We start from the raw sequence: 27,955 nt of genomic DNA, 5'->3' as shown, positions 1-27,955 counted from the left end.
TTTTTTTTCCCCTCAAAAGCTTTCATGCATGTAAAACACTGATAACAGTTCCACTCAAATATCAATTACCTGATGATCAGTAAGTTGTGACTCTGTAAATGCCTTTATACTTCTGTGGCATTCTTTGTGATTTGAGCCCTGTGACCGATTCCTCTGAGACACCTTCTCAGATTCATAGGTGGACACTAACATACAGAACATTCTCGGCTCTCTCCATGTGGGCTCTCTGGTATTTCATAAGATCTGACACAAAAACTTTCCCAATATCCGTTCCAGAGAGAGCCCACCAACCCCCTTAGGCCAACTAAAGACTGAATCTCCCCAAGAGTTCTCCACATTACTACAGTCTTAAGGTCTCTTCCACGGGAGCTCTTGGCGTTGACAAAATTCGACTTCACACAGGGGGGCTTTCCACATTTGCTGCACCTTAGGGTATCTCCCTTGTGTGAATTACCTGATGTTTCGTGAGAGTCGACTTCTTGCAGAATGACTTCCCACATCCGTTACATTCATAGGGCTTCTCCCCCGTGTGTGTGCGCTGATGAACCGTGAGGGTCGACTTCATACAGAAGGACTTCCCACATCGCTTACATTCATAGGGCTTCTCCCCTGTATGAGTCCTCTGATGATTAATGAGGTTTGACTTCACATAAAAAGTCTTCCCACATTCCTTACATTCAAAGGGGTTCTTCCCTGTGTGAGTTCTCTGGTGTACAGTGAGGTGTGATTTCATACAGAAAGACTTCTCACATTCATTGCATTTATATGGTTTCTCTTCCGTGTGAGTTCTCTGATGTATGGTTAAGGCTGACTTATAACAGAAAGATTTCCCACACTTGTTACATTCATGGGGCTTCTCCCCAGTGTGGGTTCTCTGGTGTTCAATGAGGTGTGACTTCTGGAAGAAGGTTTTTTTACATTCCTTACATTCATAGGGTTTCTCCCCTGTGTGGGTGCGCTGATGTTTCGTGAGGTGTGACTTCTGGAAGAAGGTTTTCCCACATTCTTTACATTCATAAGGCTTTTCCCCTGTGTGTATTCTCTGGTGTTGACTAAGGGCTGACTTCATATAGAAAGATTTCCCACATTCATTACATTTATAGGGTTTCTCCCCTGTGTGAGTTCGCTGGTGTACCGTTAAAGTTGACTTATGGCGAAAGGTCTTCTGACATTCGTTACATTCATAGGGTTTCTCTTCTGAATGTGTCCTCTGATGATCGGTGAGATTGGACTTCATAGAAAAGGCTTTCCCACACTCACTACATACGTGGGGCTTCTTTCCCGTGTGATTTCTCTGATGAATGTTAAGAAGTGACTTCACGTAGAAGGACTTTTCACATTCGTTACATTTAAAGGGTTTCTCTCCAGTGTGAGTTCTCTGGTGTATGATCAGGGTGGATTTCATATGGAAGGCCTTCCCACATTCGTTACACTCATGTGGTTTCTCCCCTGTGTGTGTTTTCTGGTGTTTAGTGAGGGCTGATTTTTTATAGAAGGACTTCTCACATTCATTGCATCCATAGGGTTTCTCCCCCGTGTGGGTTCTCTGGTGTACTATTAGGATCGAATTCATAGAGAAGGCTTTGCCACACTCATTACATTCATAAGGTTTCAAACCAGTGTGAATTTTCTGATGTTTAGTGAGGTTTGACTTCACACAGAAGGTTTTCCCACATTCATTACAGTCATAGGGTTTCTTCCCTGTGTGAGAAACCTGATGGATAATTAAGGCAGATTTATAGCAGAAGGATTTCCCACAGTCAGTGCATTTAAAGGGTTTCTCTTCTGTATGCTTCCCCTGATGTACGTGCAGGGCTGACTTATAGTAGAAGGACTTACCGCACTCATTACATACATAGGGTCTCTCCCCCGTGTGTGTTCTCTGATGGTCAGCAAACTGTGACTTCTGTAAGAAAGTTTTCCCACATTCATTACATTTGAAAGGTTTCTCTCCTGTATGTGTTTTCTGATGCTTAGTTAAGTTTGATTTCACACAGAAGGACTTCCCACACTCCTTACATTCATAGGGCTTCTCCCCCGTGTGAGTCCTCTGATGATGGTTCAAGTTTGATTTGGCATAGAAGGATTTCCCACACTCGGTGCATTGATAGGGCTTCTCTCCCGTGTGAATTCTCTGATGGACTTTGAGGGCTGAGCTATGACGGAAAGACTTCTTGCACTCGTTACACACATAAAGCTTCCCTTCTGACCGTGTTCTCTGCTGATCGGTAAGGCCTGATGGCACGGGGGCTTCGCTGTAGTCACGGAGTTTCTCTCCTGCCTGAGACTGCGGAGGGTCTATGAGCTGTGATTTCTGAAGGGTTTTCCCAGATGTATTACTTCCACAGGGTTTCTCTCTTGTGTGTGTCTTCTGATGCTGAGTCAGGTGGGCCTCCCGGTCGAAAGATTTCTGGCAGTGACTACATTCAAAGGGTTTCTCTCCTGTGTGAGTTTCGGGAGGTTGAGTGTCATGGGACTTCTTGCTGAAATTAGTCTCGTTGTCATTACATTCCACGTTAACTTTCTGATGTTTTAAGAGGGTTGACTTCCGGCACTCATCGCCCTCACAGCGGTTCTTCCTCGTGTGAGTTTCCTGGAGGACTTCGAGGGCTGACTCATCTCTGATATTTCGCCCCTGTTCCTTAGAATCACAGGACTGCCCTTCTGTTTGAGCCCTCGTAGGTGTAATGACAGCTGCCTTATTAAGAAAGATCTCTCCACATTCGTTATTTACAAAAAGTGGCCCCAAAGTCTGAATTTTCTGTTGCTCAGTACAGCCCCCAATAGGACTTGGGGATTTCCCACCTAGGTTCTGTTCGCCAGACTTCTTTGCAGTATGAGTATTTCCTGGGTCATTATCAGACAGTAACTTCCCACATGCATTAATTTCATCAAAGTTCTTACCTGAATAATTGGTATTACTAATAACTGATTCTGAAACATTTTTCAAACGCTTTCCATGAGAGTCATCCTGACAGGGTGTTTCTCTGAAAACATTCTCTCTCTTCTTAGTTAGTGATGTTTTGCTGATGAGTGAAACTCGCCACAAACGTTTGTCTTGGTCTTCCTGGTTTCTGTCTGTAAGGTTATAAAGAAGAAAAATTAAGTGTACTTCAAAAATGTTAACACATTTCCTATGATTACTAAAATCAAGATAATCAAAACATCTATCACCATATTCGGTTAACCCAGGTAAACTGTGTGTGGTTAGAACAATCAATTTTCCACTGTACTTACTGTACTAGTAACCACAGTCACCCTGCTGCACATCACATCCCCAGAACCCAAAGTCAGTCATTTTTAAGAAGAGAAAAAAAAAAAAAAAATCAAGCGATTTCAGGCATCCATAATAGAATTCAGTGCTAAAAGCAGTGGAGAAAGAATTACAAAATCCTTAAAGACTAAAAGTAAATCCCAATAATTTTATATGTAGACAAAATGATACTCAGTTGAAGTAACACCAGCAAGTCTGTATTTGTAAGAATGCAGGGAAGTATTGTTCTCATGAATTCTTAAAGAACCTACTAGCAAATGAACTTTGGTCAAGAAATGGTGAAATGTAATACAGCAGAAGACTGCTTTTGAGAACTGATTTGCTTACCAATTCTAGAACTAAAGCAGGGACTGGCTATCAGAATAGAACTAAAATCTAAGGGACTTCAGGTTTTAGAATTAGTAGATGTTAAATTTTAAACTTCCCCCAAACATCTCCTCCCCAATCTGCCACATCGGTAAACACCTCCCACCCCTAACCTTTACCCTTGTCCCTCTCTCAAAGGCCACCTCCGACTCAGTGGCAGCCCCGCCTCCTCACCCGCACCAGCTCGGAACTCAAAGCCCCCATCACTGCTCACCTGAACCACTGCAAGCAGGTCTGCTCTGCTGAGAACCGAAACCATCCACACCCACACAGCCCAGTCCCTACCTAAACCTGACCAGTATTCTGTCTTCAGAACAGGACTGTACTACTCTGGGACACTTGCCTGGGAAGCTAAGAGTTGCAAGCAATTTTACTGTTCAGTTCAGAATCTTGCCCCCAACCTTTTAAACAAACTGTTCAACATTCCAATAAATAATAAACTTATTCTCCAGGACCCTTCAATCCTTGTTGTGTCCACACATCCTAAACTATATTATGGTCCTTACTCAATGGTTATCAAGTTCCTATGTTAAAAATATACCTGAAACCATGCCCTCCAATGCTATAAATAACCTGATTTTTTCAACTTCCTCCATGGCACTACTGAGACTGTCAGCATGAGCAATAAATTGAAATCTGCCAGATCAGTAACTCTGGTGGCACTCTGGGGAAAGCAGCCCTGCATTCTGTCTCTGCTTCTACTTTCGTCAACCACCCTCACGCTCATCTCTGATTTTCTCTGGGCAGTAGCCAGAGAAATTCTTTTAAAACACTGTTTTGTGGAAATCCATGAATAGTTGTCCCTCTCACCTAAAGCAGAATCAAAGCCCTTAGCTTGTCCTCTAAGGCATCATCTGGGCTCTGGCTACCTCTCTGAAGTCAGCCCCTACCAATGTCCCTCTCAGATGCACCCCTACAGCCATGATGGCCCCCTGCCATTCCCAGAGCTCTTCCAACCAACAGCTGCCACAAGAGCATGGCCTGGCTCTTCCTTCTCCCTGGAAAACCCAGTATCCCGCTCTAATGCGGACCTCATCAAAAAGGCATTCTCTGACCACCTTTTAAAAGAGCACACCCCACGATCTCCTTTTAGCCTGCTTTAATTCTCTTCATGGGTCTTCTCACCACTTAAGTAATTTTTTTTCGTTTACGTCTATCTTCTCCTGCTCGCTTGTAAGCTCTAAGAGCTCAGGAACATTGTTAGTTCACCAGCATATCTCCAGCATCAAGAACACGAGTGGCATGCAGGAGGAACATGTGCAGAAGGACAGAAGGATGGATGGATGGACGGATGGATGGATGGCCAGAGGAAAAATAACGAGGAAATAGTCCATGAAACGGAGGAAGATGAATACTAGAGAAAGAAACCAAAGACAAAGTTCTAAGGCGAAGAAGGCAGGCGTTCCATACTGGCTATCAGGCAGAAGAGGGCAACACGGTATTTACAAGTGACAGACAGGGGTGACCTGGGTGACTGGAGGTCTGCCAGCTCGCTGCTCAGCTACTTCCAAAGGTCTGAGGGCCCAAAATTGAATTACAGAGACACACACCAACCTCAGAACCGACCCACCTGGGGCCTGATTTCTGTAGGGTTCTTCTTTCCTCCACAATGACTAACTCACCTTGATCACCCTGGTCTGGGAATTCTGCCTCTGAAGGCCACAGCTCTTCTCCTTGCTCCAGCCTGGAGATCACCTCTGGTTTGGTGAGGTGACACCCTGTAAGTGGAATACAGGGTAAAACTCGTCATAGCTGCTTCGATATAAGGGCCCTGGAGGATGAGGAAGGTGCAGCTTCAGGAGCCACATGATAAAGGTGCCCGTGTGCACCTTGCATTAGGGAGGCAAGAACACAGCATGTGCCCAAAGGGAACATCTCTCACCCATGAGATCATGAGATATACACAGAGTATCACTTTTATTTTTTTAAAGATTTTATTTATTTGACAGAGATCACAAGTAGGCAGAGAGGCAGGCAGAGAGAGAGGAAGGGAAGCAGGCTCCCTGCCAAGCAGAGAGCCCGATGCGGGGCTCGATCCCAGATCCCAGGATGCTGGGATCATGACATGAGTCAAAGGCAGAGGCTTTGACCCACTGAGCCACCCAGGCACCCCTACACACGGTATCATTAAACACTCCTTCAGGGGCCCACAAACTCTGGCAGCTATGAAGGAAGAAAGGAAATGCATGCTGTGACGTGACACAGGGAACACCCTCACCCACTGAGACCAGGTGACTGTAGTTCTCCAGCATCACGTCCCGGTACAGTGTCCTCTGTGTGCCCGTCAGTTGTACCCACTCATCCCGGGTAAAGTCCACAGTCACATCCCTGAATGACACGGATCCCTGACCAGCACATTTCTGTTCAAGCCAAAGAGAGCAGCATTGGGTGACATGAAACAGACAAGTGGGAGACAAGTCTTAACATGTTTACTTTGCAAGTTGACCATAAAAGTATATATGTGGCCTATTCTATAATATCTTTTGTTTTTACTTTGTGGATAAACTGAATATGATGGGAAAACCCAGAAAACCCAATATTAGCTTATTAACTCAAACAAAAAAACTGAAGTTCTTACTATGTTTCTGAAACTGTCTTACTCTGCAAGGAATATTAAGCTAAATAAATCCTGTTCTTTTTTCTTGCCCTTAAGGAGCCTAAGCCTTTTTTTTTTTTTTTAAAGATTTATTTGAAAGAGCATGTGAGGTGGGGGGAGGGGTAGAGGTCAAGGGAGAGAAGGGGACTCCCCGCTGAGCACAGAGCCCAACAGAGGACTCGAGCCCAGGCCCCTGAGATCATGACCTGAACCGAAATCAAACATCAGACACTCAACTAACCGAGCCACCAAGGCTTAGCCCCAGGAGCTTGAGTCTTAATAAGGAGACAAATCAGATTTATGAACACTTATGCTGTAATAAGGTATCGTGCGAGCTGTGCTAGAGTCATTTACAAAGAGTATTAAGTAATGTCAGAAAATAGGGTTCTGTTTTATATTGTCAAGTTGGGCTTCACTAAACCGGAGATCGTCATTAAGGTGGCACCGTGACGTAAGCAGGGCCAATGAGTCAGGAGACGCACCCAGAAGTGTGACAGAACAGTGTGTAGGGCTGTAAGATGATAGAGATTTGCCATGGTGTCCAGGGATACACTACACAGCAAGTCTGGGTTCATTCCTATACTGTAGTGTCTCCAGAATAATTTACCCTCACCCTAGGAATAAAGTCTGAGCACCTTCCAATTTTTATTTACTTCTTAATGGATAATATATACAGACTGCCAATCCACACAATGATAAGCTTAATTTTTTCCCCCCCCCGGCTAAAAGTTAAATGTAGACAACCTACTGTTTCCTTTTTGCCGGAGCATCCTGGGCCCTCGGCAGGCAGCAGGTGTGACCCTGAGAATAAGGAAGAACCATAAAGGACTTGAAAGCAATCACCCTTACAGCTCTCCAATCAATAACCTGACTTTACAACTTAAAGAACCAGAAAAACAAGAAAATTAAACCCAAACCCACCTGCCAGAAGGAAATAAGATTAGACCAGAAATAAACAATAGAGAAAAACAACAGATAAAATGAAAACAAAAGCCAGTTTTTTGAAGAGATGAACAGAACAATTTTTTGCCTAAATGGACTAAGGAAAAAGAAGAGAGAAGACTCAAATAAAGTCAGAAATGAAAATAAGAACATTTTACCAGTTCTGCTGAAATAAAAAGGTTTGTAAGAGCAGTATGAACAAATGCATGCCAACAATTTGGGTAACCAAGAGGTAATGGAGAAAATCCTGGAAACACAAAACCCAGTCAAGGCTCAATCAGGATGAAAACAGATGGTCTGAACAGAACTGCACCTAGTAAGGAGACTGGGTCAGTAATGAGGACTATCCCAACAAATACAGTCCTGGGTGGACCTCATGGCTTCGCTGTATCGTTCTACCAACATTTTAATTTTTTTTATTTTTATTTTTTTTCTACCAACATTTTATTTTATTTTTTTAAAGATTTTATTTATTTATTTGACAGACAGAGATCACAAGTAGGCAGAGAGGCAGGCAGAGAGAGACAGGAGGAAGCAGGCTCCCTGCTGAGCAGAGAGCCCGACGCGGGGCTCGATCCCAGGACCCCGGGATCATGACGTGAGCCGAAGGCAGAGGCATCAACCCACTGAGCCACCCAGGCGCCCCTCTAACAACATTTTAAAGAGGAGCTAATACCAATCCTTCTCAGACCTTTCCAGAAAATTGAAGGGGAGTGAATACTTCCTAACTCATTGTGTGAGGCCAGCATCACCCTCATACCAATGCCAGAAAAAGACACTGAGAGAAACCTACAGACCATTATCCTTTATGAACACTGCTATAAAAATCCTCAACAAAATACTAGCAAACTAAATTCAGCAGCATAACAATAAAAGGACTACCCGCTATGGCCAAGTGTGGTTTATTCCTGGAGTGTGAGGATGGCTCCAAATATGAAAATCGATCAACACAATACACCATACGTTAAGGGAATGAGGGGGAAAAACACACAATCATCACAACTGGCGTGGAAGAAGCTTCTGAGAAAATCCAACACTCGTTCTTCACGATAAAAAGACTCAAGAAACTAGGGGTAGCAGGAACCCACCTCAACATAATAAAAGTCATACATGAAAATCCCACAGCAAACATCACACTTACTGGTGGAAGCAGAAAGTTATTCCTCTAAAATCAGGAAAAAGACAAGGATGACCACTTACACCACTTCTGTTCAATCTAGTACTGGAAATTTTAGCCAGAAGACTTATGAGAGACAGAGAGGGAGGGAGAGAGGGAGGAGAGAAGGAAGGAAGGAAGGAAAGAAGGGAGGGAGGGAAGGAGGGAGGGAGGGAGGGGAAGGAAAGGGAAGGAAGGAAATGAAACAAAACATTCAAATCAGAAAGAAGTAGTAAAATTATATCTATTTGCAAACGGTATGATCTTGTATGTAGAAAACCCTGGAGAGTACACAAAAAAAATGTTAAAGTTGATAAATGAATTCGGCAAAGTAGGAGGAAGGATACAAATCAATACACAGGAAGTGGCTGCATTTCTGTACACGGACAACAATTTGAAAAGGAAGTTATAAAAACAATCCCATTTACAATCACACCAAATGAATAAAATACTTAGGAATTAACAAAGGAGTTGAAAAATTGCACAACGAACACCACAGAACACTGCTTAAAGAAATTAAAGACATCGGGGCACCTGGGTGGCTCAGTGGGCTGGGCCTCTGCCTTCAGCTCAGGTCATGGTCTCAGGGTCCTGGGATCAAGCCCCGCATTGGGCTCTCTGCTCAGCACGGAGCCTGCTTCCCTTCCTCTCTCTCTCTGCCTGTCTCTTTGCCTACTTGTGATCTCTGACAAATAAATAAATAAAATCTTTAAAAAAAAAAAAAAGAAATTAAAGACATAACTAGGTGGGAACACAGCCCACATTCATGGATTGGAGGACTTAATATTGTGAAGATGTCAACACTACCCACAGTGATCTACAGAATCAACGCAATCCCTCTCAAAATCCCAGTGATGTTTTTTACAGAAATAGAAAAACTCATCTTAAAATTCACATGGAATCTCAAAGGGAGATCCTTTGCCCAAGTAAATACCCAAAACAACCTTGAAAAAGAAGAGTTGGAGGACTCATACTCCCTAGTTACAAAACTCACTACAAAGCGACAAAAATCAAAACAGTGTGGCACAGGTATATAGACAGACACACAGACTCATGGAATAGAGAGCCCAGAATTAAATCCTCGCATTTGTGGCCAGATAATTTTTTATAAGGGTGCCAAGACCATTCCATGGGTAAAAGACAGTCTTTTCAATAAATGGCACTGGGAATATTGGGTATCCACAGGCAAAGAATGAAACTGGGCTCCTATTTAACACCACATACAAAAATTAACTTAAGGTGAATCAAGGACCTAAATGTACTATTTTAAACTATAAAACTCTTAGAAAAAACATAAGGCAAAATCTTCATGACACTAGATCTGGCTATAATTTCTTGGATATGATGCATAGGCAACAAAAGGGAAAAAACCAAAGTGGACTTTCTGAAAATTAAGAATGTTGTGCATCAAAAGACGCTATCAACAGAGTAAAATGCAATGCACAGAATGGGATAAAATATTTGCAAGTCATATATCTGATAAGGTATTAATTCCCAGAATATATAGAGGGCTCCTAAAGACACACACACACACACACACAAATACCACAAACATCCAATTCAAAAATGGGCAAAATTCTTCATCAGATATTTTTCCACAGAAGACACACAAATGGCCAATAAACACATAAGAACACGCTCAACATCACTGATCATTAGGGAAATGCAAATTAAAATTACAATGAGATACCGCCTCATACCCATTAGGACAGCTACTATAAAACACACGCACGCACACACACAAAACACATGGTTGAGAGGACGTGGAGAAATGCTGGTGGGGATGTGGAATGGTACAACCAGTACAGAAGAGCACGGCAGTTCTTAAAAAGTGAAAAACAGATTTATCATATGACCCAGTAATTCTACTTCGGGCTCTATACCCAAGAACTGAAAGCAGGGTCTTAAAGGCATATCTGTACTCCCGTATTTATAGCAGTATTATTCACAATAGCTAAAATGTTGAAGCACCCTAGTGCTCATCAACAGACAAATGGAGAAGCAAACGTGGTATGTACATAAGATCGAGTGTTATTCAGTCAGAGAAAAGGAATGACGTTCTGACACTTGCTACAATATAGATGAACCTTTAAGACGTTACGCATAAGAGAATATCAGAGAGACAGAGAAGAATGGTGGTTGCTCGGGACAAGAAGGGAGGAATAGAGAGTTACTACTCAACGAGCACAGAGCTTCAGTTTTGTAAGATTCTAGAAGACCTACAGGAACAGATGGTGATGGCTGCACGACATTATGAACGTATTACCACCAAACTGTACCCTTAAAATAATTAAAATGGTAAATTTTCTATGCCACAAGAAAAAAAAAACTGGGAAAAAATTGTTCCTTAAAGAATGAACCCATCAAACTACATGGCTGGAGAGATATACCATGATAATACCGATCAAAAGAAAGCAGGGGCCTATCTTATTTTCAGACAGAGCAGACTTCAAAGAAAAGCTATCAAGGATAAAGAGAGGCTTTCATAATGAAGAAAGTGTCAACTCTCCAAGAAGATATAATAATCCTTAACAGATAAGTGCTTCTCCCCTCTCATGCTCTCTCTCTCAGTCTCTCTCTCAAATAAATAAATAAAATCTTAAAAAAAAAAAAAAAGAAGAAGAAGAAGAAGAAATACACAATCTATGTCTACATCTATCAAAGAACATGAGTCAAATCTGTCAGGCAAAAACTGACAGAACTACAGGGAGAAAAAGATGAATCCATGGTTACAGTTAGGAGACTTCAACATCACTCTATCAGCAACGGACAGATCCAGCCGGGGGACAATCAAGGACAGAGCCGACCTCAACAACAACATCCATCAACTGGACTGGAGTGACATCGATTGGCTACTTTGTCCAACAGAAGTAGAATACGTTCTTCTTACATTCACATGGAACATTCACCACAAGGGACCACACTGTGGGCCATAAAACACATCTTAATAAACTAAAGGAAACTAGAAATCATACAATTTCTGCTCTTAGACCACAGTGGAATTAAACTATAAATCAGGAACAGAAAGATAACTGAAAAACTCCAAGATATATGAAGATTAAACACACTTTTTTAAGATTTTATTTATTTGACAGAGAGAGATTACAAGTAGGCAGAGAGGCAGACAGAGAGAGAGGAAGGGAAGCAGGCTCCCTGCTGAGCAGAGAGCCCGATGCGGGGCTCGATCCCAGGATCCTGAGATCATGACCTGAGCCGAAGGCAGAGGCCACCCAGGCGCCCCAACAACACACTTTCTAAATAACTCATGGATGAAAGAAGAAATCTCAAAAGAAAATTTAAAATAGTTTGTACTAAATACAAATTATAACACAATGTATAAAAAACGCGTGCAACACAACCAAAGCAGTAGAGCCAGAGGCATGGCACTTAGTGCCCATATTAGAAAAGAGGGAAGACCTAAGATCAATCACCAGAACCAGAACAACTAAAAGTGAAAAGAAATGGTAAAAATTAGAGTAGAAATCCAATGGAAACGTCAAAAGAAATTGTAAAATTGAAATCAATAGGGAAAAAATCCAATGAAACCAAAAGGTGATTCTTTGAAAAGATTTTTTTAAAAATTCAATAAACCTCTAGCTAGGTTTTCTACGAAAAGAGAGAGGACACAAATGATTAATATGTAAAATGAAAGAAGTGACACATCACTACAGATTCTCGGGGTGGCAAAAAAGTAACAGAGGAATATAATGAACAACTCTATGTCCACAAATTTGATAGCCCAGATGAAGTGGACCCATCCAAACAAAGACACCACCTGTTAAATGTGCAAGAAGAAATACACTGGGGCGCCTGGGTGGCTCGGTGGGTTAAAGCCTCTGCCTTCAGCTTAGGTCATGATCCCAGGGTCCTGGGATCGAGCCCCGTATCAGGCTCTCTGCTTAGTGGGGAGCCCGCTTCCCCTTCTCTCTCTGCCTACTTGTGATCTCTGTCTGTCAAATAAATAATAAAATCTTAAAAAAAAAAAAAAAAAGAAAGAAAGAAAGAAAGAAATACACAGGGCGTCTGGGGGCTCAGTTGGTTAAGCAACTACCTTTGGCTCAGGTCCTGATCCTGGAGTCCCAGGATCGAGTCCCGCATCAGGCTCCCAGCTCTGCGGGGAGTCTGCTTCTCCCTCTGACCTTCTCCCCTCTCATGCTCTCTCTCGCTGTCTCTCTCTCAAATAAATAAATAAAATCTTAAAAAAAAAAAAAAGAAGAAGAAGAAATACACAATCTATGTCTACATCTATCAAGGAACATGAGTCAATAGTTATTAATCTTGGGGCATCTGTGTAGCTCAGTTAGTTAAGCCTTTGGCTTGGGTCATGATTCCAAGATCCTGGGATCAAGACCCATGTCGGGCTCCCTGATCAGTGGAGAGCGTGCTTCTCCCTCTCCCTCTGCCTGCCGTTCTGCCTGCTTGTGCTGTCAAATAAATAAATAAATAGTATCTTTAAAAATAAATAAATAGGGGGGCGCCTGGGTGGCTCAGTGAGTTAAGCCTCTGCCTTCAGCTCAGGTCATGATCTCAGGGTCGCAGGATGGAACCCGCATCGGGATCTCTGCTCAGCAGGGAGCCTGCTTCCTTCTCTCTCTCTCTGCCTGCCTCTCTGCCTACGTGTGATCTCTGTCTGTCCAATAAATAAATAAAATCTTTAAAAATAAACAAACAAACAAATAAAATAATTAATAATCTTCCAAAACAGAAAGCACCAGGCTTAGATTGGTTCATTGGTAAAAATCCTACCGAACACTTAAGGAAGAAATTATACTACCTCTCTACAATCTCCTCTAGAAGACAGACACAAAGGGAACAAACAGTTCCTGTTTCATTCTATGTGGCCATCATTACCCTAATACCAAAATAAGATAGACATCCCAAGAAAACTACAGACCAGTATCTTCCATCAACACAGAAGCAAAAATCCTCAACAAAATCTTAGCAAAATGAAACCAATAACGCATAAAAAGAATTATACATCAAAACCAAGCCACCCAGGTACCCCCTATATGTCTGTTACTTTACCACTACCCAGGCGCCCTATGAATTTATTTTAAACAGAGAGAAAGCACGCTTATGTGAGGGGGGCGAAGGGCAGAGGAAAACAATCTTCAAGCAGACTCCCCGCCGAGCGCTGAACCCGAGATGGGGCTCGATCCCACAACCCACAAGATCATGACCCGAGCCGAAACCAAGAGTCAGATACTCAGCCAACTGAGCCACCCAAGCACCCCAGAATAGCATTTCAGATTAATTACTCAGGAGGACAGATGTAATCTGGGGGACGAAGAAGAGAGCAGCTCTTCCAACAGTCCAGGGAAGAGAAAATTAAGCTCTGAAGGGGGATAAAGAATTCAGTAGGAAGAACAGGTTTAAGAACTGTTGCCATCTTAAAAGTAATAAAACTGAGATGCACATGTGATGAGGCTGAGGGAGGGAAGGCTTCAGGATGAATCCATTCCAGTGCTTCCTTTAACTGCCCCGCAGGTGGCCCACCATCCGACAGGGGATGGGCAAACAAGCTTAGACAGGAGATGGGGGGAGGCTGCAAACGATCATTTTAACTTTGGAACGTGGAAAACAGAGGAGACTCTAGCCACCGGCACGGAGAAAGACAAGACGTGAGGGGAGAGCCCAGGCTAACACTTGGTACTACCACCACAGAGCGCAGGAAACAGAAAGGACTGGCAGAGTAACAGGAGGACGGAATGAAGGATGGGAATTTGGGGAAAAGCTGTGAGAATGGGCCTAAGAGGAGGAGGATGCCATGAGAGAGACAAAGAAATCAGAGTAGGGAAAAAGCCAGAAGAACCATGCCACAAAATGTCATAGAAAGAGGCCTTTCTAGAAGGTCAAAGTGGGTTAACTGCCACATGCAGCCGAATATTCTACTAAAGTAAGGTCTGGAAAACATCTGCTGGCGTCCACGGCAGAGACATTACTGCTAAGTTTTATCAGGACATATTTAGGCAAGTAATGCAGAAGAAGTGAGGATACCCCCAGTGGACTGAAATGCGAATGGGTAAGCAGATCCTTGTACCTGAACGCTCACAGCAGCACTATTCTCAAGGGCCAAAAGATGGAAACAACCCCAAGTGTCCATTAACACACGAATGGATGAGCGGAAGGTGATGCATCTGTAAAACGAAAGATTATGCAGACACTGCAAGGAAGGAAGTTCTGATACATGCTACGACAGGGATAAACCCTAGAAATGTTAATTCAAGTGAAAGAAGCCAGACACAAAAGGACAGAGACTGTGTGATTCCATTTATATAAAATACCTAGAATAGGGAAATTCAGAGAGACAGGAAGATTTGGTTACCGGGGCTGGGAGGACTGCAAGTTACTTACTGGCCAAGGGTTACAGAGATTTGTCTGGGGAGCCAAGAAAGTTACGAAAATAGGGGTAACGGTTGCACAACACTGTGAAAGTAATTCATGCCACTGAGCTGTACACTTCTGGTTAAATGGTTAAAATGATGAATTCTGTTATATATACTTTATCAAAATGAAAGAAACGTGAGCAAATAGTGCATAAGCATTTGCCAAAAACGGAGTTTGAACCATCTGCCATCCAACTGTTTGAAGAGTTAAGAAGAAGCCATCCCTTTCTTTCATGCCTCCAGAGAGCCTGAGGGTTTTGTCCCTAGATCAGAGCGGACGTTCAGAAAGCTCTCCAGAGTCCAGCGGCACTTTGGTCCCTAATAAAACCTGAGTTCTGACCTCTACCTCCAGTGAAGAATGATTACAGGCAAACAGGGGTGACCAGAAAGCTCTTCACCACCTGAAGAACTTCAAAGACGTTTTTTCCCAGACTCCAGGGTCACTAAGTCTTTCGTCCCAGGAGTAACTGGCCGGTTCCTCTCTGTGGTCACTGAAAATGCTACGTAGATCAGGAAGCTCAGACAAACGTGAGCTCACCTGTGATGACCAAGCAGTCACATGACTCACAGCCACCACCGCAGGTTACAAAGGTACCACTCACTCTTTATTTACCCACAAGCAGCTTTTCATCTATTTTGACTTTTCTACTTTATGAAGACACTTATAAAAAACACAAAATTTGCTGAAAAATGAAACATGGAATAAAGAAAAGAAACCACTCACCTGGGATTTGCTCATTTTCTGCTGTTCTGGGTAGAATGTCAAATGCTGGGAAGGCACAGCTGTAAGAGGAGGAAAGCCCACCAGGGTAATGAGAGCCGGCCGGCCCCGAAGCTCCCGGTTCCCATACAAACTTCTACACGCCAGCCGGCTCACCTCCGATCCTGGAAAAGAGAAGGAAGGTAACATCTGTCCCCCTTTGACTCCTTAAACCTGCACTGTTTCCTACTGCTTTAACTATGTCCCCCTCCCACTAACACAGAAACGTTTAAAATAAAACTTATTATCGGAGGATTCTGCGAGAGAGTGTGTGCACGTGTGGGGAGAGCAGAGGAAGGCGGCCAAGCAGACTCCATGCTGTGTGCAGAGCCTGACAAGGGGCTCTAACCCATGACCCCAAGATCATGACGGGAGCAGAAATCAAGAGTCAGATCCCCAACAAACTTAGCCACCCAGGAGCCCCTTAAAACAGAACTATTTAAGCAAATGCTGGCATGTCAAAATATGAAATACAATGTCTTTATTTAAACTGATCTTGTAGGGCTCCTGAGTGGCTCAGCTGGTTGAACTACGCACTCGGGTTTGGCTGGAGTCGTGATTACGGGCTCCATGCTGAGTGTGGAGACTGCTTGGGATTCTCTTTCTCTCCCTCTGCCCCTCCCCCACCACTTGTGCACCGATGCTCTAAATAAATGTAAAATCAGGGACACCTGGGTGGCTCATTTGGTTAAGTGTCTGCCTTCCGCTCAGGTCATGATCCCAGGGAGCCAACTTTTTCCTCTGCCTGCCCCTCCCTCTCTCTCTCTCTCTCTTGCTCTCTCACTCTATCTCTGGCAAATAACCAAATAAAGAAAATAAATAACAAATAAATAAGTAAATTTTAAAAACAAAACAAAACAACAACAAAAAAACTGATGTTGCAGGGAAAAGCAAACCCTAAAGGCTATTTTGTGTATCTGATTTACTAACAATAACATTCACCCGGAGTCCAAGAATCCTCAAAGCTTTGGGAAAAGGGATACATACCTTAAACGTAAATCTTTGAAGAAACTGTTTCTTCTAATTCGATTGGTGTTTCTCAAAAGCATCTTTTTTTTTTTTTTAAAGATTTTATTTACTTACTTGACAGAAATCACAAGCAGGCAGAGAGGCAGGCAGAGAGAGAGGGGAAAGCAGGCTCCCCGCTGAGCAGAGAGCCTGATGCAGGGCTCCACCCCAGGACCCGGGGATCATGACCCAGCCAAAGGCAGAGGCCTCAACCCACTGAGCCACCAAGGGACACCTCAAAAGCATCTTTTAAGAGGAAACTTATCTTGATGTGATTGTGTGGACAGGACTGAGCCAGGACTCAGGGGCTCTGGCTTCTATTCACGTCCTACCGATCCTAGACAAGTCACTTCCCCTTTCAGGTGCTTTTCCCCCTCTTGCACCAAATGAGACAAAAACAGAAAACCCTGGCAAGACCTCCCTGAACTACCACTCTTGACTAAGTAAGATCAAGATCCGCTGTGGAAAGACCCTGGAAGACCCAAGTACACATCTCCAGATGCCTGACCTGGTGACAGGTCACGATTAGAAAGTGGCCACCTTCTGGAAAGAATCAGTGGAGAATGGAGGAAAGAGTGCTCCTTGCAGTAGGGCTGAAAACAAAAGCTTCCCAGCTGTGGAGCCAACTAGGTGACATTTCTCACACAGTCCGTCCCCTCCCACCACTTGGCCCCAGCTCCCTTCTCCTGAAGGTGGTGAAATCACTCGGGGCCCCCTATGCTCTTTTTCTGCGTTTCTTCTGCCTCTTGTCTAAGCTCTGCACGGGGCTCCTCCCGGTGAGATTCCTGCTCCCGGAGCCCGCCCCTTCCTGCCTCAGTAGACCTGCTCTGCTCCAGGAGAGCCTAGGGAAGAAACTCCTTCCAACTGAAGCTTCATCAGAGGCCCCAGACCCGTCTCCCCGAGAACACACGGCCCCTCTCAGGGAACGCAAAGCAGGGGACCGAGGACAAAGGCGGGCTGCCGCGGAGAAGGGTTCTCAGACCCTGGACAGCGCAGATGCGGGGACGGGGGGCCGCCCGGGGGTGGGGCACATGGCGGGGAGGCCCCGCTGCTCCCGCGCGCCCCCCAATCTGCACCGACCCAGGGAAACGCTAAGGAGCCCAGGGAGTCACATCGCCGAGGCGAGCCGGGCAACACATTTCGGTCACGGATGTACGGCATGCAGGGCGCGGCACCCGGTCACAGTCCTACCTCGGCGACCCCCAGCCCGTGGCAGCCGGCGCTCAGTCCTCCCGGCCGCGCACGGGCCCCTTCGGCACCTACGAGGACGGAGACCCCGCGGCGAGCGCTGCCAGCCCCCAAAACGCGGCCCATCCTGCGCGTTCGCTCGGAGGCCCCAGAGGCGCACCCATTCTGGATGGACGCGGCCCCCGCCGGGGGGAGGGAAGGAGGCGACCTGAGCGGGCCGGGGTCTGCCGCCCCCCTCCCCACGCCCCGCGCTGCAGCCTCGGGCGGCCCGCGCCGGCCAGGGCCAGAACCTCCTCGACCCGCCGCCCGCCTCCCGCGTCCGCCGCCGCGCAGGTGCCGGGTAGGCCCGAGACCCCCAGAAAGCGCCGCGGCGGAAAGACGCGCGCCTGCGTACTGAGCCCGACGCAGCCTGGCCTCGCACGCCGCGAGCCGCGCGGGAGGCTCCGCCCGTGCGCGGGGCGGGACCTGCGCGGACACGCCCCTCTCCAATTTCACCCGGACTCCCACCCCACCTAGCCCGCCTATACTCCTCCCCGCCCCCAGGTCACCCCACCGCCACCCCTTCAGGCTCCCACATCACCCCGCGTCCCGCTCGTGTTCCCAAGCCCAGCTCCGAGGCCTCTCCTGCCAGGCGGTGAGGGGGGCCTCTTCAAAGCCGCCCCACGAGGCAGATTCCGGAGCACAGATGAAAAGTTTGAGCCAAATTAGCTCTTGCAATCGATTCCCCAGCCAGGCAATTTTTAAAAGATGTGAATGAAAACGAAATAAAGGGGGGGGGGGGGTGACAAACATTTAAGATGAAATACAGAAAAATCGAAGTTAAGTCAAAACGCACAGAAACGAGAAGAAAAAAGGGTTTCGCACCTTCTCCCAGAGGTGATCGTATGGAGCCGTTAGGTGCGCATCCTTCCGACAGTTTTACCATAAAGAAGAAATTAAAAAGGATCATGAGAGGCCAGAGCACAGGCCGAGGATACTGTAACTCTGTTCCAAATGATGAGGGGCCTTTGGGATTGGTGGGAGACTGAAGTTTGCTATACATTGCCAGCTCAACCCGGGACCACACTCAAACACAAGGTTAAACATGAGCTTACACATCAGAGTAGTTTTACCTGGATTCACGATTTTAAAATCTAAAAGCAAATTCTTTCTTTCTTTTTTTAAAGATTGTATTTATTTATTTGTCAGAGAGAGCACAAGCAAGGGGGAGTGGCAGGCAGAGGGAGAAGCAAGGAGCCCCATGCGAGAATTGATCCAGAGATTCTGGGATCACGACCTGAGCCAAAAGCAGCCAGAAGGCAGACATTTAACCGCCTGAGCACCCCAGGCATCCCTAAAACCAAATTCTTTTTTTTTTTTTAAGATTTTATTTATTTATTTGACAGACAGAGATCACAAGTAGGCAGAGAGTCAGGTAGAGAGAGGAGGAAGTAGTCTCTCTGTTGAACAGAGAGCCCTCTATCCCAGGACACTGAGACCATGACCTGAGATGCAGGCAGAGGCTTAACCCAATGAGCCACCCAGGTGCCCCTCTAAAAGCAAATTCTTAAAGCATAAGTGAATTTTAGAACATACAATCCATGGATGGGAAACACAGGACAGCAGGCTAAGAAACCATTAAGCTGAAAATGGACTGGTTTTATGTTAGAAAGTCACACATTTCAGTTTCAGACTAAAAAATGGAACAAAGCTTAAAGACAAACTAGGAAAAGATCTTTATAACTTTCATGAGAAATAAAATCTTTATAATCTTTTTTAAAAAAGATTTTATTTATTCACTTGACAGAGATCACAAGTAGGCAGAGAAGCAGGCACATAGAGAGAGAGAGGAGGGGGGGCAGGCTCCCCGAAGAGCTGAGAACCCGATGTGGGTGGGGCTCGACCCCAGGACCCTGGGATCATGACTCGAGCTGAAGGCAGACGCTTTAACCCACTGAGCCACCCAGGGGCCCCAAGGCTTTATAATCTTAATATACTAAGAGCTCTTACGAATCTTTGAAAAGATCAGCATTACTATTATCACTCTAACACATGAAAAGGGAACTGGCAAGATGTAAGTGGATGATAAATATATGTAAAAAGTCCCTCGTGACAAATAACAGATGTGTAATGTTTAAGATATTTTTGTCTTCCTTTCTTTCTTTTTTTAAGATTTATTTATTTATTTGAGAGAAAGAGAGGGAAGAGAGAGAGAGGAGAGAGAGGGGGAGGGTCCCTCTGCTTCTCCCTCTCCTTCTGCCTGCCCCTCCCCTGCTTGTGCACGAGCTCTCTCTCTCTCTCTCAAATAAACAAATAAATCTTAAAACTAAGAAAGAAAGGAAGACACCACCTTGCTGTATAGGCATAGAGCTGGCTATATGACTTCATGTTTGTGGAAATATGACTGTAGATAAAAACATGTTTGTGTGTATTTGCACAAGTGTGTTCTTAGAGTGTGTCTGAGAGGCAGCTCTGCGGAGGGGCGGAGCTGGAGGTCTGGAGTCTGAGTGTGCCTGGGCTCAAACCCCAAGTCTCCAGCTTACCAGCCATTTGGACCTTAAGGCGGCTCTCTGTGGCTCACAAGGTGCTGTTCAAGACACTGGTGGCATTTAGGTGTTTTTAAGGAATTCATCTGAATGGGTACTGCATCTCGTGTGTGTGCAATTACATGCACTGTGGTGGGTGGGAGACCTCAGTTCCTTTGAAATAAGGAAGGTTATAGATAAACCAAAGAGTAAGAAAGTGATAACTTGGGGCACCTGGGTAGCTCAGTGGATTAAAGCCTCTGCCTTCGGCTCAGGTCATGATCTCAGGGTCCTGGGATCAAGTCCTGCATCGGGCTCTCTGCTCAGCGGGGAGTCTGCTTCCCCCTTTTTCTCCACCTGCCTCTCTGCCTGCTTGTGATCTCTCTCCCTGTCAAATAAATAAAATTAAAAAAAAAGAAAGTGATAACTTTTTTATGTTATGTGTGCATCCTCCCAAAATTCACAGGCTGAATGCCCAACCCCAATGATGGTATTTGGAGGTAGGGGCTTTGGGAAGTGATCAGGCTCTGAGGGCAGAGCCCTCCTGAATGGGATTCCTACCCCACTATGAAGAGGTCAGAGAGCTAGTCGTGACGTGAGGAGAAGTCAGTATGCAACCCAAAAAGAGGGCTCTCTCCAGAATCCAGCCATGCTAGCACAGCCTCCAGAACTGGGAGAAATAAATATCTGATGTTTAAGCCATCCAGTCTCCAGTAATTTGTTACAACAGCCTGAGCTGACGCAGACCACATGGGACTCCACACTCTCTCCATCCTTTCCGCAGCAACCTTTCAGGCCATGTGCTCCAGATGCTACAGCTTCAAAACCTCTTGATCAGTCTGCCTGGTCTGAGTGACTGAGTAGAGCACCAGCTCCCCTGCCCACCCACACACACCATAGGTATTATCAAGAACAGAAATGGAGACCTGTTGTGTGGAGCTATGCACCATCTGGGGCCAGTCACTTGTCACCACAGCAAAGCCTACGACACTGTCCCAAGATCTTCCCACGTGTAACTCACAGCAACCCTACCAGGCAGGGTTATAAGCTGTGCAGTCCTCCATATGCGGAAAAACTGAGGCTTTTGGAAGTTAAGTCACCCACAGAGGTCATAACGCCAGCCATGCTGGAGTTAAGATCTGAACCATGGCCATTTCCCCAGACTTCGATCCTAAGCCTAAGGCCAGATTAGCACTAATCACAAAACTATTTGTTCAGTTGTGCTGCCAGCAAACCTTCCAGGAGAGCCATCCGAGAGGCCATGGGGAAAGAAAGCCATCAAGAATGGAGAGGCCAACTGAGATCAGGAAACAGCCCATCTGCCTGGGTGTCTTCTTTCTCCCTTCCTCTTCCACCTAAAACATGGGAACAGAAACTGTTCAGGACAGTTGTGTTTGGACCTCGCCCCCTCTTATCTTTCAGGAGAGAGAAAAATGTGGATCGCTCTTAAAGTCCCCCTCTCCCTCCTCCTTGGTGACCATGGCGTCCTGATAAATCTCCTTGTCCACACGCACTGAATTAGCCAGATCTCTGGCCCAAAGTTTCTGTATCCATGAGGGATGCCAACCCTGCTTCCTGGGGGAGTCTTGAGGAGCCTGGAAAGGGCAGAAATGCAAACCCAGAAGGAAAGCATTCCCCCTCGCAGGGGCTGAGTAGTGAGGGCAAAGAGGAAGGAAAACAAGATGGCGGCTGGGAGGGGCGCCTGGGTGGCTCAGTGGGTTAAGCCTTTGCCTTCAGCTCAGGTCATGATCTCAGCATCCTAGAATCGAGCCCCGCATCGGGTTCTCTGCTCAGCAGGGAGCCTGCTTCCCCCTCTCTCTCTGCCTTCCTCTCTGCCTACTTGTGATCTCTCTCTCTCTCTCTGTCAAATAAATAAATAAAATCTTAAAAAAAAAAAATTATGGCGGCTGGGAGAAGGCGGGAAGAACTTCACAGACTCAGCCAATCCCAATCCATCTGCCAAGGTCCCTTTGCAGAAACCATCTTAACCTGCAGAAGTTTTCTGTGGGGTTGAAAAAATTGATTTAAGGAATTCGTCGTAGGAAATGTAAGTTCTCAATGATTAATGGGAAGCAGTAATATCTTCTGCACCAGAGAGACTCTTGGTTCTTTCTCTCCCACACTCCTGTTTTCCTGGGGAAATGTCCCAGGATTCTCCAAAGGATTTAAACTGTCGCAAAGTAAGAACTTTAGGGAATCTAGAAGTTATCATGCAAGCATCAGTATTCAACAACTGAAATTAGAATTGGTTTGGCTCTCAGTTGGATTTTTTTTTTTTTTTACTATTTGCAATTTTTTAAGATAAAAATTTTTTTTTAGAAAGAAAAGAAAGCAACAAATTTTGCCTTTAATTTCAAGGCATTTGATCCCTGTACTATTTTCCTACCTACGTAGAAGATAACATTTCCTGCTTAATGGGAAATGAATGGCTTTCTTAAAACTCTCTTCTGAGCCATTGTATTTGTAACAACTGCAAGAAACAATGCTTTCTGAGAACTTACCACTAACCAGCCAGGATCTGTTTTAATGGTTTCCACTCATCTGATTCTCAGGACAAAGCTGGGAGGTAGCCCTTGTGTTGAGGTAACAGAGGTACAGTTTATTCAGAGTCATAAGTGACACCAAGTGAAATGAACATGTATGGAGTTTATAATTTGATAAGTTTTGGTGCATGTATTTACTCATAACTCCATCACCACAGTCAAGATAATGAATATATTATACCCCCGAAAGTAATCTGCCTCCCACTTCTCCCTGCCCTTCCCCACTAAGTAATTCCCAGGCAATCACTGATATGCTTTCTGTCACTATAGATGAATTTGCTTTTTCTAGAATCTTAGAGTTTTACGTAAAGCGGGATTATATATTCCTTTTCAAATGGCTTCTGCAAGCCAACATAAATATTTTGAGGATCATCAATGTTGTTGAGTGTATCAGTACTGTATTCTTTGTCATTACCAAGTAGTCCACTGTACGAACAAACCATTGTGTTTACCCATTCACCTGTTACTGGATGGTAGGGTAGATTCCGGCTCCTTTCTCTTAGGTAAATACCTAGGCGTTGAAGATTTGAGTCGTATAGTACAGATATGTTTAACGTTTTAAGAAACTGCCAAACTGGCTGATCATTTTCCATTCCCACCATCAATAAATGAGAGTTAAAGTAGCTTCCCGTGTTTGCCAGCACTTGGTATGGTTAGTTTGTCTAGTTATATAAAATGTTTTTATTTTTCTTTAAGATTTTATTTATTTGACAGAGATCACAAGTAGGCAGAGAAGCAGACAGGGAGAGAGGAGAAAGCAGGCTCCCCACAGAGCAGAGAGCCTGATGTGGGGCTCGATGTGGGGCTCAATCCCAGGACCCCGGGATCATGACCTGAGCCAAAGGCAGAGGCTTTAACCCACTGAGCCACCCAGGTGCCCCTATAAAATGATTTTAAATAGGTGTGTAGTAGTATCCTATTACGGGTTAAATTTGTTTTTCCCTAAGATTGATGGTGCTGAGCTGCTTTTCATATGCTTATTTTCCATCCAAAGATTGTGTCCAAATCTTTTGCTCATTTAAAAAAAGAATATTAGTTTTCTTATTACTGGACTTTTAGTGGTGGTTTTTTTTTTAAAGATTTTATTTATTTATTTGACAGACAGAGATCACAAGCAGGCAGAGAGACAGGCAGAGAGAGAGGAGGAAGCAGGCTCCCTGCTGAGCAGAGAGCCCAATGCAGAGCTCAATCCCAGGACCCTGAGATCATGACCCGAGCCGAAGGCAGAGGTTTAACCCACTGAGCCACCCAGGCAACCTAGAGGTTTTTTAAAAATATGTTTCTGGATACAACCCCTTTATCAAGTATGTGATTTATAAATATTTTCTTCCAGGCTTTTTGTTGTCTTTACAACGTCCTTTGAAGTTCTTGCTTTTAATAAAGTGCAATTAATGTTTTTTTTCCTTTTATGGATCTTGTTGTATCTTAAAAAATTCTTGGCCAAACCAAACATTTATAAAATTTCTCCTATGTTTTCTCAAAAGCTTCATGGTTTTACATTTGGGTCTCTGATCTCCTTTGAGCTAATTCTGGTCTGTTCAGGGAGGTGTGAATCAAAACGCAGTTTTAGTCCAGTAGTCAAATAGGAATTCAGAGGAAAGTAGAGAAAATGATGGAAAGGCAATATTACAGAGTGCTGAGAGTTTTCCAGACTTAGGAAATATGTTCATACACCAATTCACAAGATAGGTTCTGAGCAGGATAAAGTTTAAAAATCCCCACTTTCTCATTAAACTGTTACCTTTAAAAAAAATTATAGGAGTTCCTCGAGTATTTTAGATGATAGTCCCTTGTGAATTTTAGATATTGCAAATATTTTCCTCCTCTGATATCTATTTATCTCTGGAGTCCTTCATACTACAAAAGTTATAAATTTTGAAGTAATCCTTTTCATCAGTATTTGCCTCGTGGCTTTGATATTGGAGTTTTGTTGAGTTCTTTCCTACTCCAAGATCATAAAGATATCACCTCCATTTTCTTTTTTTTTTTTTTTAAGATTTTATTTATTTGACAGAGAGAGATCACAAGTAGGCAGAGAGACACGCATAGAGAGGAGGAAGCAGGCTTCTGGCTGAGCAGAGAGCCCGACTCGGGACTCGATCCCAGGATCACGACCTGAGCCGAAGGCAGAGGCTTTAACCCACTGAGCCACGCAGGTGCCCTATCACCTCCATTTTCTTCTGCTAATACTGTGGTTTTACTTTTGCAGTTAGGTCTTCAACGTATCTGGCACTGCATTAATCAATTTCCCTGACATTATCTACTAAACAATGGGTGCTTTCTTGTCACAGAGGTAAGTGAACCCCTCTTTACTCTTCTTCTCCCACAGAAATTTACCAAGACCCTCAAAAAGCTCAACTGAAATTTTTCTTGAAGTTGCATTATTTTTGGATTAATTTGGGGGGACAATTGACATCTTTATAATATTAAGTCACCCCCTCCAAAAGCATGATACAACCATTTATTCAAATTGCTGGTAGGGAAACACCATTGATATTTGTAGGTTGATCTTGTGTGAACACTTCTGTAAGTTCTAATCTGTTAGCAATGGATTCTTATGTTTTTCTGGGGAGATGGTCATGTTATCTGAGAACAATGACATTTTAATTTATTCCATTGTAATTTTTATACCCCCTCTTTACTTGCGTGGAAACCCCAGTATTACATTAAATGGTAGGACAATGGTGGACATATCCATTTCTAATTTTAAAAGAAATCTATCTGATGTTTTTCCATTAAGTATCATGTTTTCATAGATTTTTGCTATATAACCCTTATGAGGTTAAGACAGTTCCCTTCTGGTTCTAGCTGAATTTTATCTAATGTTCTTTCTGTACCCATTGAAATATATGAATTTGATGAATATTACACATAGTTGAAATAACTGTATATGACTTCAGTACATAATTAGCATATATTACTATAATGTTACAAATGTACATTATGTATAGTGATAGATACAATTTAAACACAGTTCTGTATACACAGAATTTGATGGCTAATATATACAGTTTGAAAACACTCACAAATATTGTTCTCTAGATATAAATATGCAGTATAACTGTAATCCATGTGAGCAATGAATAGCAAATTAATGATAATCACTTCCATAGGGGAAAGGAAGAGAATAAAATTAGACAGGGATTCGTATATGAGTTTTACTGCACCTGTAACATTTATTTCTAACAATATTAAAATTCTGAGGCAATATAGAAAAGCATCAAGTCTGGGTATGGATAAAAAGTTCACGGTTGTTCGTTGTAGTGTATTCTCTGTGAAGGTTTTAAGAAATTGTTTAGATAAGACAATGGTTTTCTGTTTTACCCATCAGGTTGCCAGAGATCTAGAGCTTTGATAACACATACTGCTGGCAAGCCCGTTGGGAAACACAGGGGCCCGTGGTGTTGATGAGAATGTATGATATAATTACTTTAGCAAAACTCCAAATCAATGTGCCCTTTGACACGATAGTTCCATTCTGGGAATTTATCGGACTGATCGTATTAACAGGTGTGTGCAAAGGGCATATATGCCTTCTAGCATTGGTTGTCGTAGCAAAAGACAGGGAGCAACTAAAGTGTGCATTCGAGGGAAGCTGATGAAGAAGTAGCAACATTCATACAATGCAACTATGTAGCTTTAAAATGAAGAGGTAGATCCCATTGTGCTAATATGAAACTAACTTCGGGTTATAAGGTTAAGAGGATAAAAGCATTGTGTTTGGTATTCCAGTATTTGTTTAAAAAGAAAGGAATCTATGTGCATTTGAATATGCACAGAGTTTCTCTGGGACCCAAGAGGTTAATAACAGCAGGTGCCTTTCTGGAAGGGAATGGCAGGTGGGTGGAACCAGGGAGTAGGTATGAGAAAGAGACTCAGCCTTTTATTTTCACCCTAAACTAAGAAGTCTTCCAATATATTTGAATTTGTATAATGTCTATTAATTTTTCAAACAGATAAAAACATTTGTATCAATGGTATTTTAATGTCCCTGTCACCTTTTTGTCTTGCCTCTTCTCAGAAGTCTCTAAAAAGGTAGTGTGGGTTTGTTTCTTTGGGGCTGAGGACGTATATGGCGCTGTGGAAGATTGAGGTAGGCAGAGAGGCTCCCCAGCTCCATAGCGAGTTGTAACTAGCTGGGGACTGCTCCAGACCTGATGTACTTAGGTCTCACGTCACCTGTCCCCCTCCATATCCCCCCACCCCAAGCATGTTTATTGCACAGATTCTTTATATAGCACTGTGCTGGTCAGAGAAAGAGAATGAAACAGAGTGTTCCTACCTTGTACTGGCCCACAGAGGAGACAGCCATTAAACCAGTAACACACATAACACTGCAATTTGTGCTAAGAGCTATGAAGGCGACAATCGCGCATTGCCAGAAGATGGGGGAACAGGGCGATCTAAATTAAATTAGGGGAGCAGAAGACCTGACAAACACGTTTACGCTGGAACCTGAGGGATGCTTTGCCAGTTAGGACTCTTTCTGGTTCAATACAGAAATCCAGCTCAAATGAGCTGGAGCCAAAAATGGAAAATTATTGTTTTAACTCAACTAGAATGGGGCTTGGGGGGAGGGAGAATCAGCAGAGACTACTTAATGGAGGGATGGAGATGTTTGGGAACACTGTAACTGTACCTCATGCCGCTCCACTGTGCTCTTCAAAATGGTTAGTTTTATGTCATGTGCATTTCGCCTTAAGAAAAATAAGAAAAAGAATCTGCCTGGGATTATACAGAGGGGGATCCAGAGCATTAGGAACGCCCTCTAGGTGAAGCAGTTAATAACGTCCAGTAGGAGGACACGTGTTCTGACCCCTCTCACTTAAGGTTCCTTAATGCTCTGATGACACTTCCAGAAGATACCCTAAGTCAGATTCTGGAATGGTGCACCCACAGTCTCCTGAGATGATTCACAAAAACAGACCAGAGCCACCTGGTTGCCACCTTCTGTGCGTGGAAATCACGGTGTCTGCTGGCCTTTGGCAGGTAGTTGTGTCTAGGAGCTGTGCCTGGCTGACATGACATCAGGACCCGGCAGTGACAGCCCCCAAATCCTGGTGTCAACAGGGGTTCCCTCTTTTTTATTTATTTATTTTTTAAAATAAATTTTGTTTGGTTTTATTTATTTATTTGGCAGAGAGAGACACAACGAGAGAGGGAACACAAGAGTGGGAGAGGGAGAAGCAGACTCCCCGCCGAGCAGGGAGCCCGATGCGGGGCCCGATCCCA

The 27,955-nt window shown here is 44.1% G+C and overlaps 1 protein-coding gene across 1 annotated transcript; it reads right to left on the bottom strand.

Annotated features, from left to right (window-relative positions):
* On the bottom strand, positions 1-17,855 carry LOC116876264 (zinc finger protein 665-like). The gene is made up of 5 exons (XM_032872315.1): positions 17,680-17,855; positions 15,445-15,501; positions 5,859-6,000; positions 5,263-5,358; positions 1-3,078 (listed from the first exon to the last, which is right to left on the bottom strand). Exons 1-5 carry the CDS (start codon positions 17,800-17,802, stop codon positions 428-430), a joined length of 3,069 nt encoding a protein of 1,022 aa, XP_032728206.1. The 5' UTR covers positions 17,803-17,855; the 3' UTR covers positions 1-427.
* Positions 17,856-27,955: the final 10,100 nt, after the last annotated feature.

This window comes from Lontra canadensis, unplaced genomic scaffold, assembly GCF_010015895.1.
Source record: "Lontra canadensis isolate GAN:19392208 unplaced genomic scaffold, GSC_riverotter_1.0 scaffold45, whole genome shotgun sequence".
In the NCBI taxonomy this organism is placed as follows: domain Eukaryota; kingdom Metazoa; phylum Chordata; class Mammalia; order Carnivora; family Mustelidae; genus Lontra; species Lontra canadensis.
This window is presented reverse-complemented; position numbering and strand designations above follow the sequence as displayed.

What these genes read in the sequence shown, in the direction of transcription:
- LOC116876264 (XM_032872315.1), bottom strand. Translation starts at nt 17,802, where the DNA reads ATGGGCCGCGTTTTGGGGGCTGGCAGCGCTCGCCGCGGGGTCTCCGTC. An exon ending in AGAAAATGAGCAAATCCCAG is followed by an intron (nt 6,001 to 15,444) that starts GTGAGTGGTTTC and finishes TGGCTTGAACAG; the next exon opens with AAATGTGCTGGTCAGGGATC. An exon ending in CCCAGACCAGGGTGATCAAG is followed by an intron (nt 3,079 to 5,262) that starts GTGAGTTAGTCA and finishes ATAACCTTACAG; the next exon opens with ACAGAAACCAGGAAGACCAA.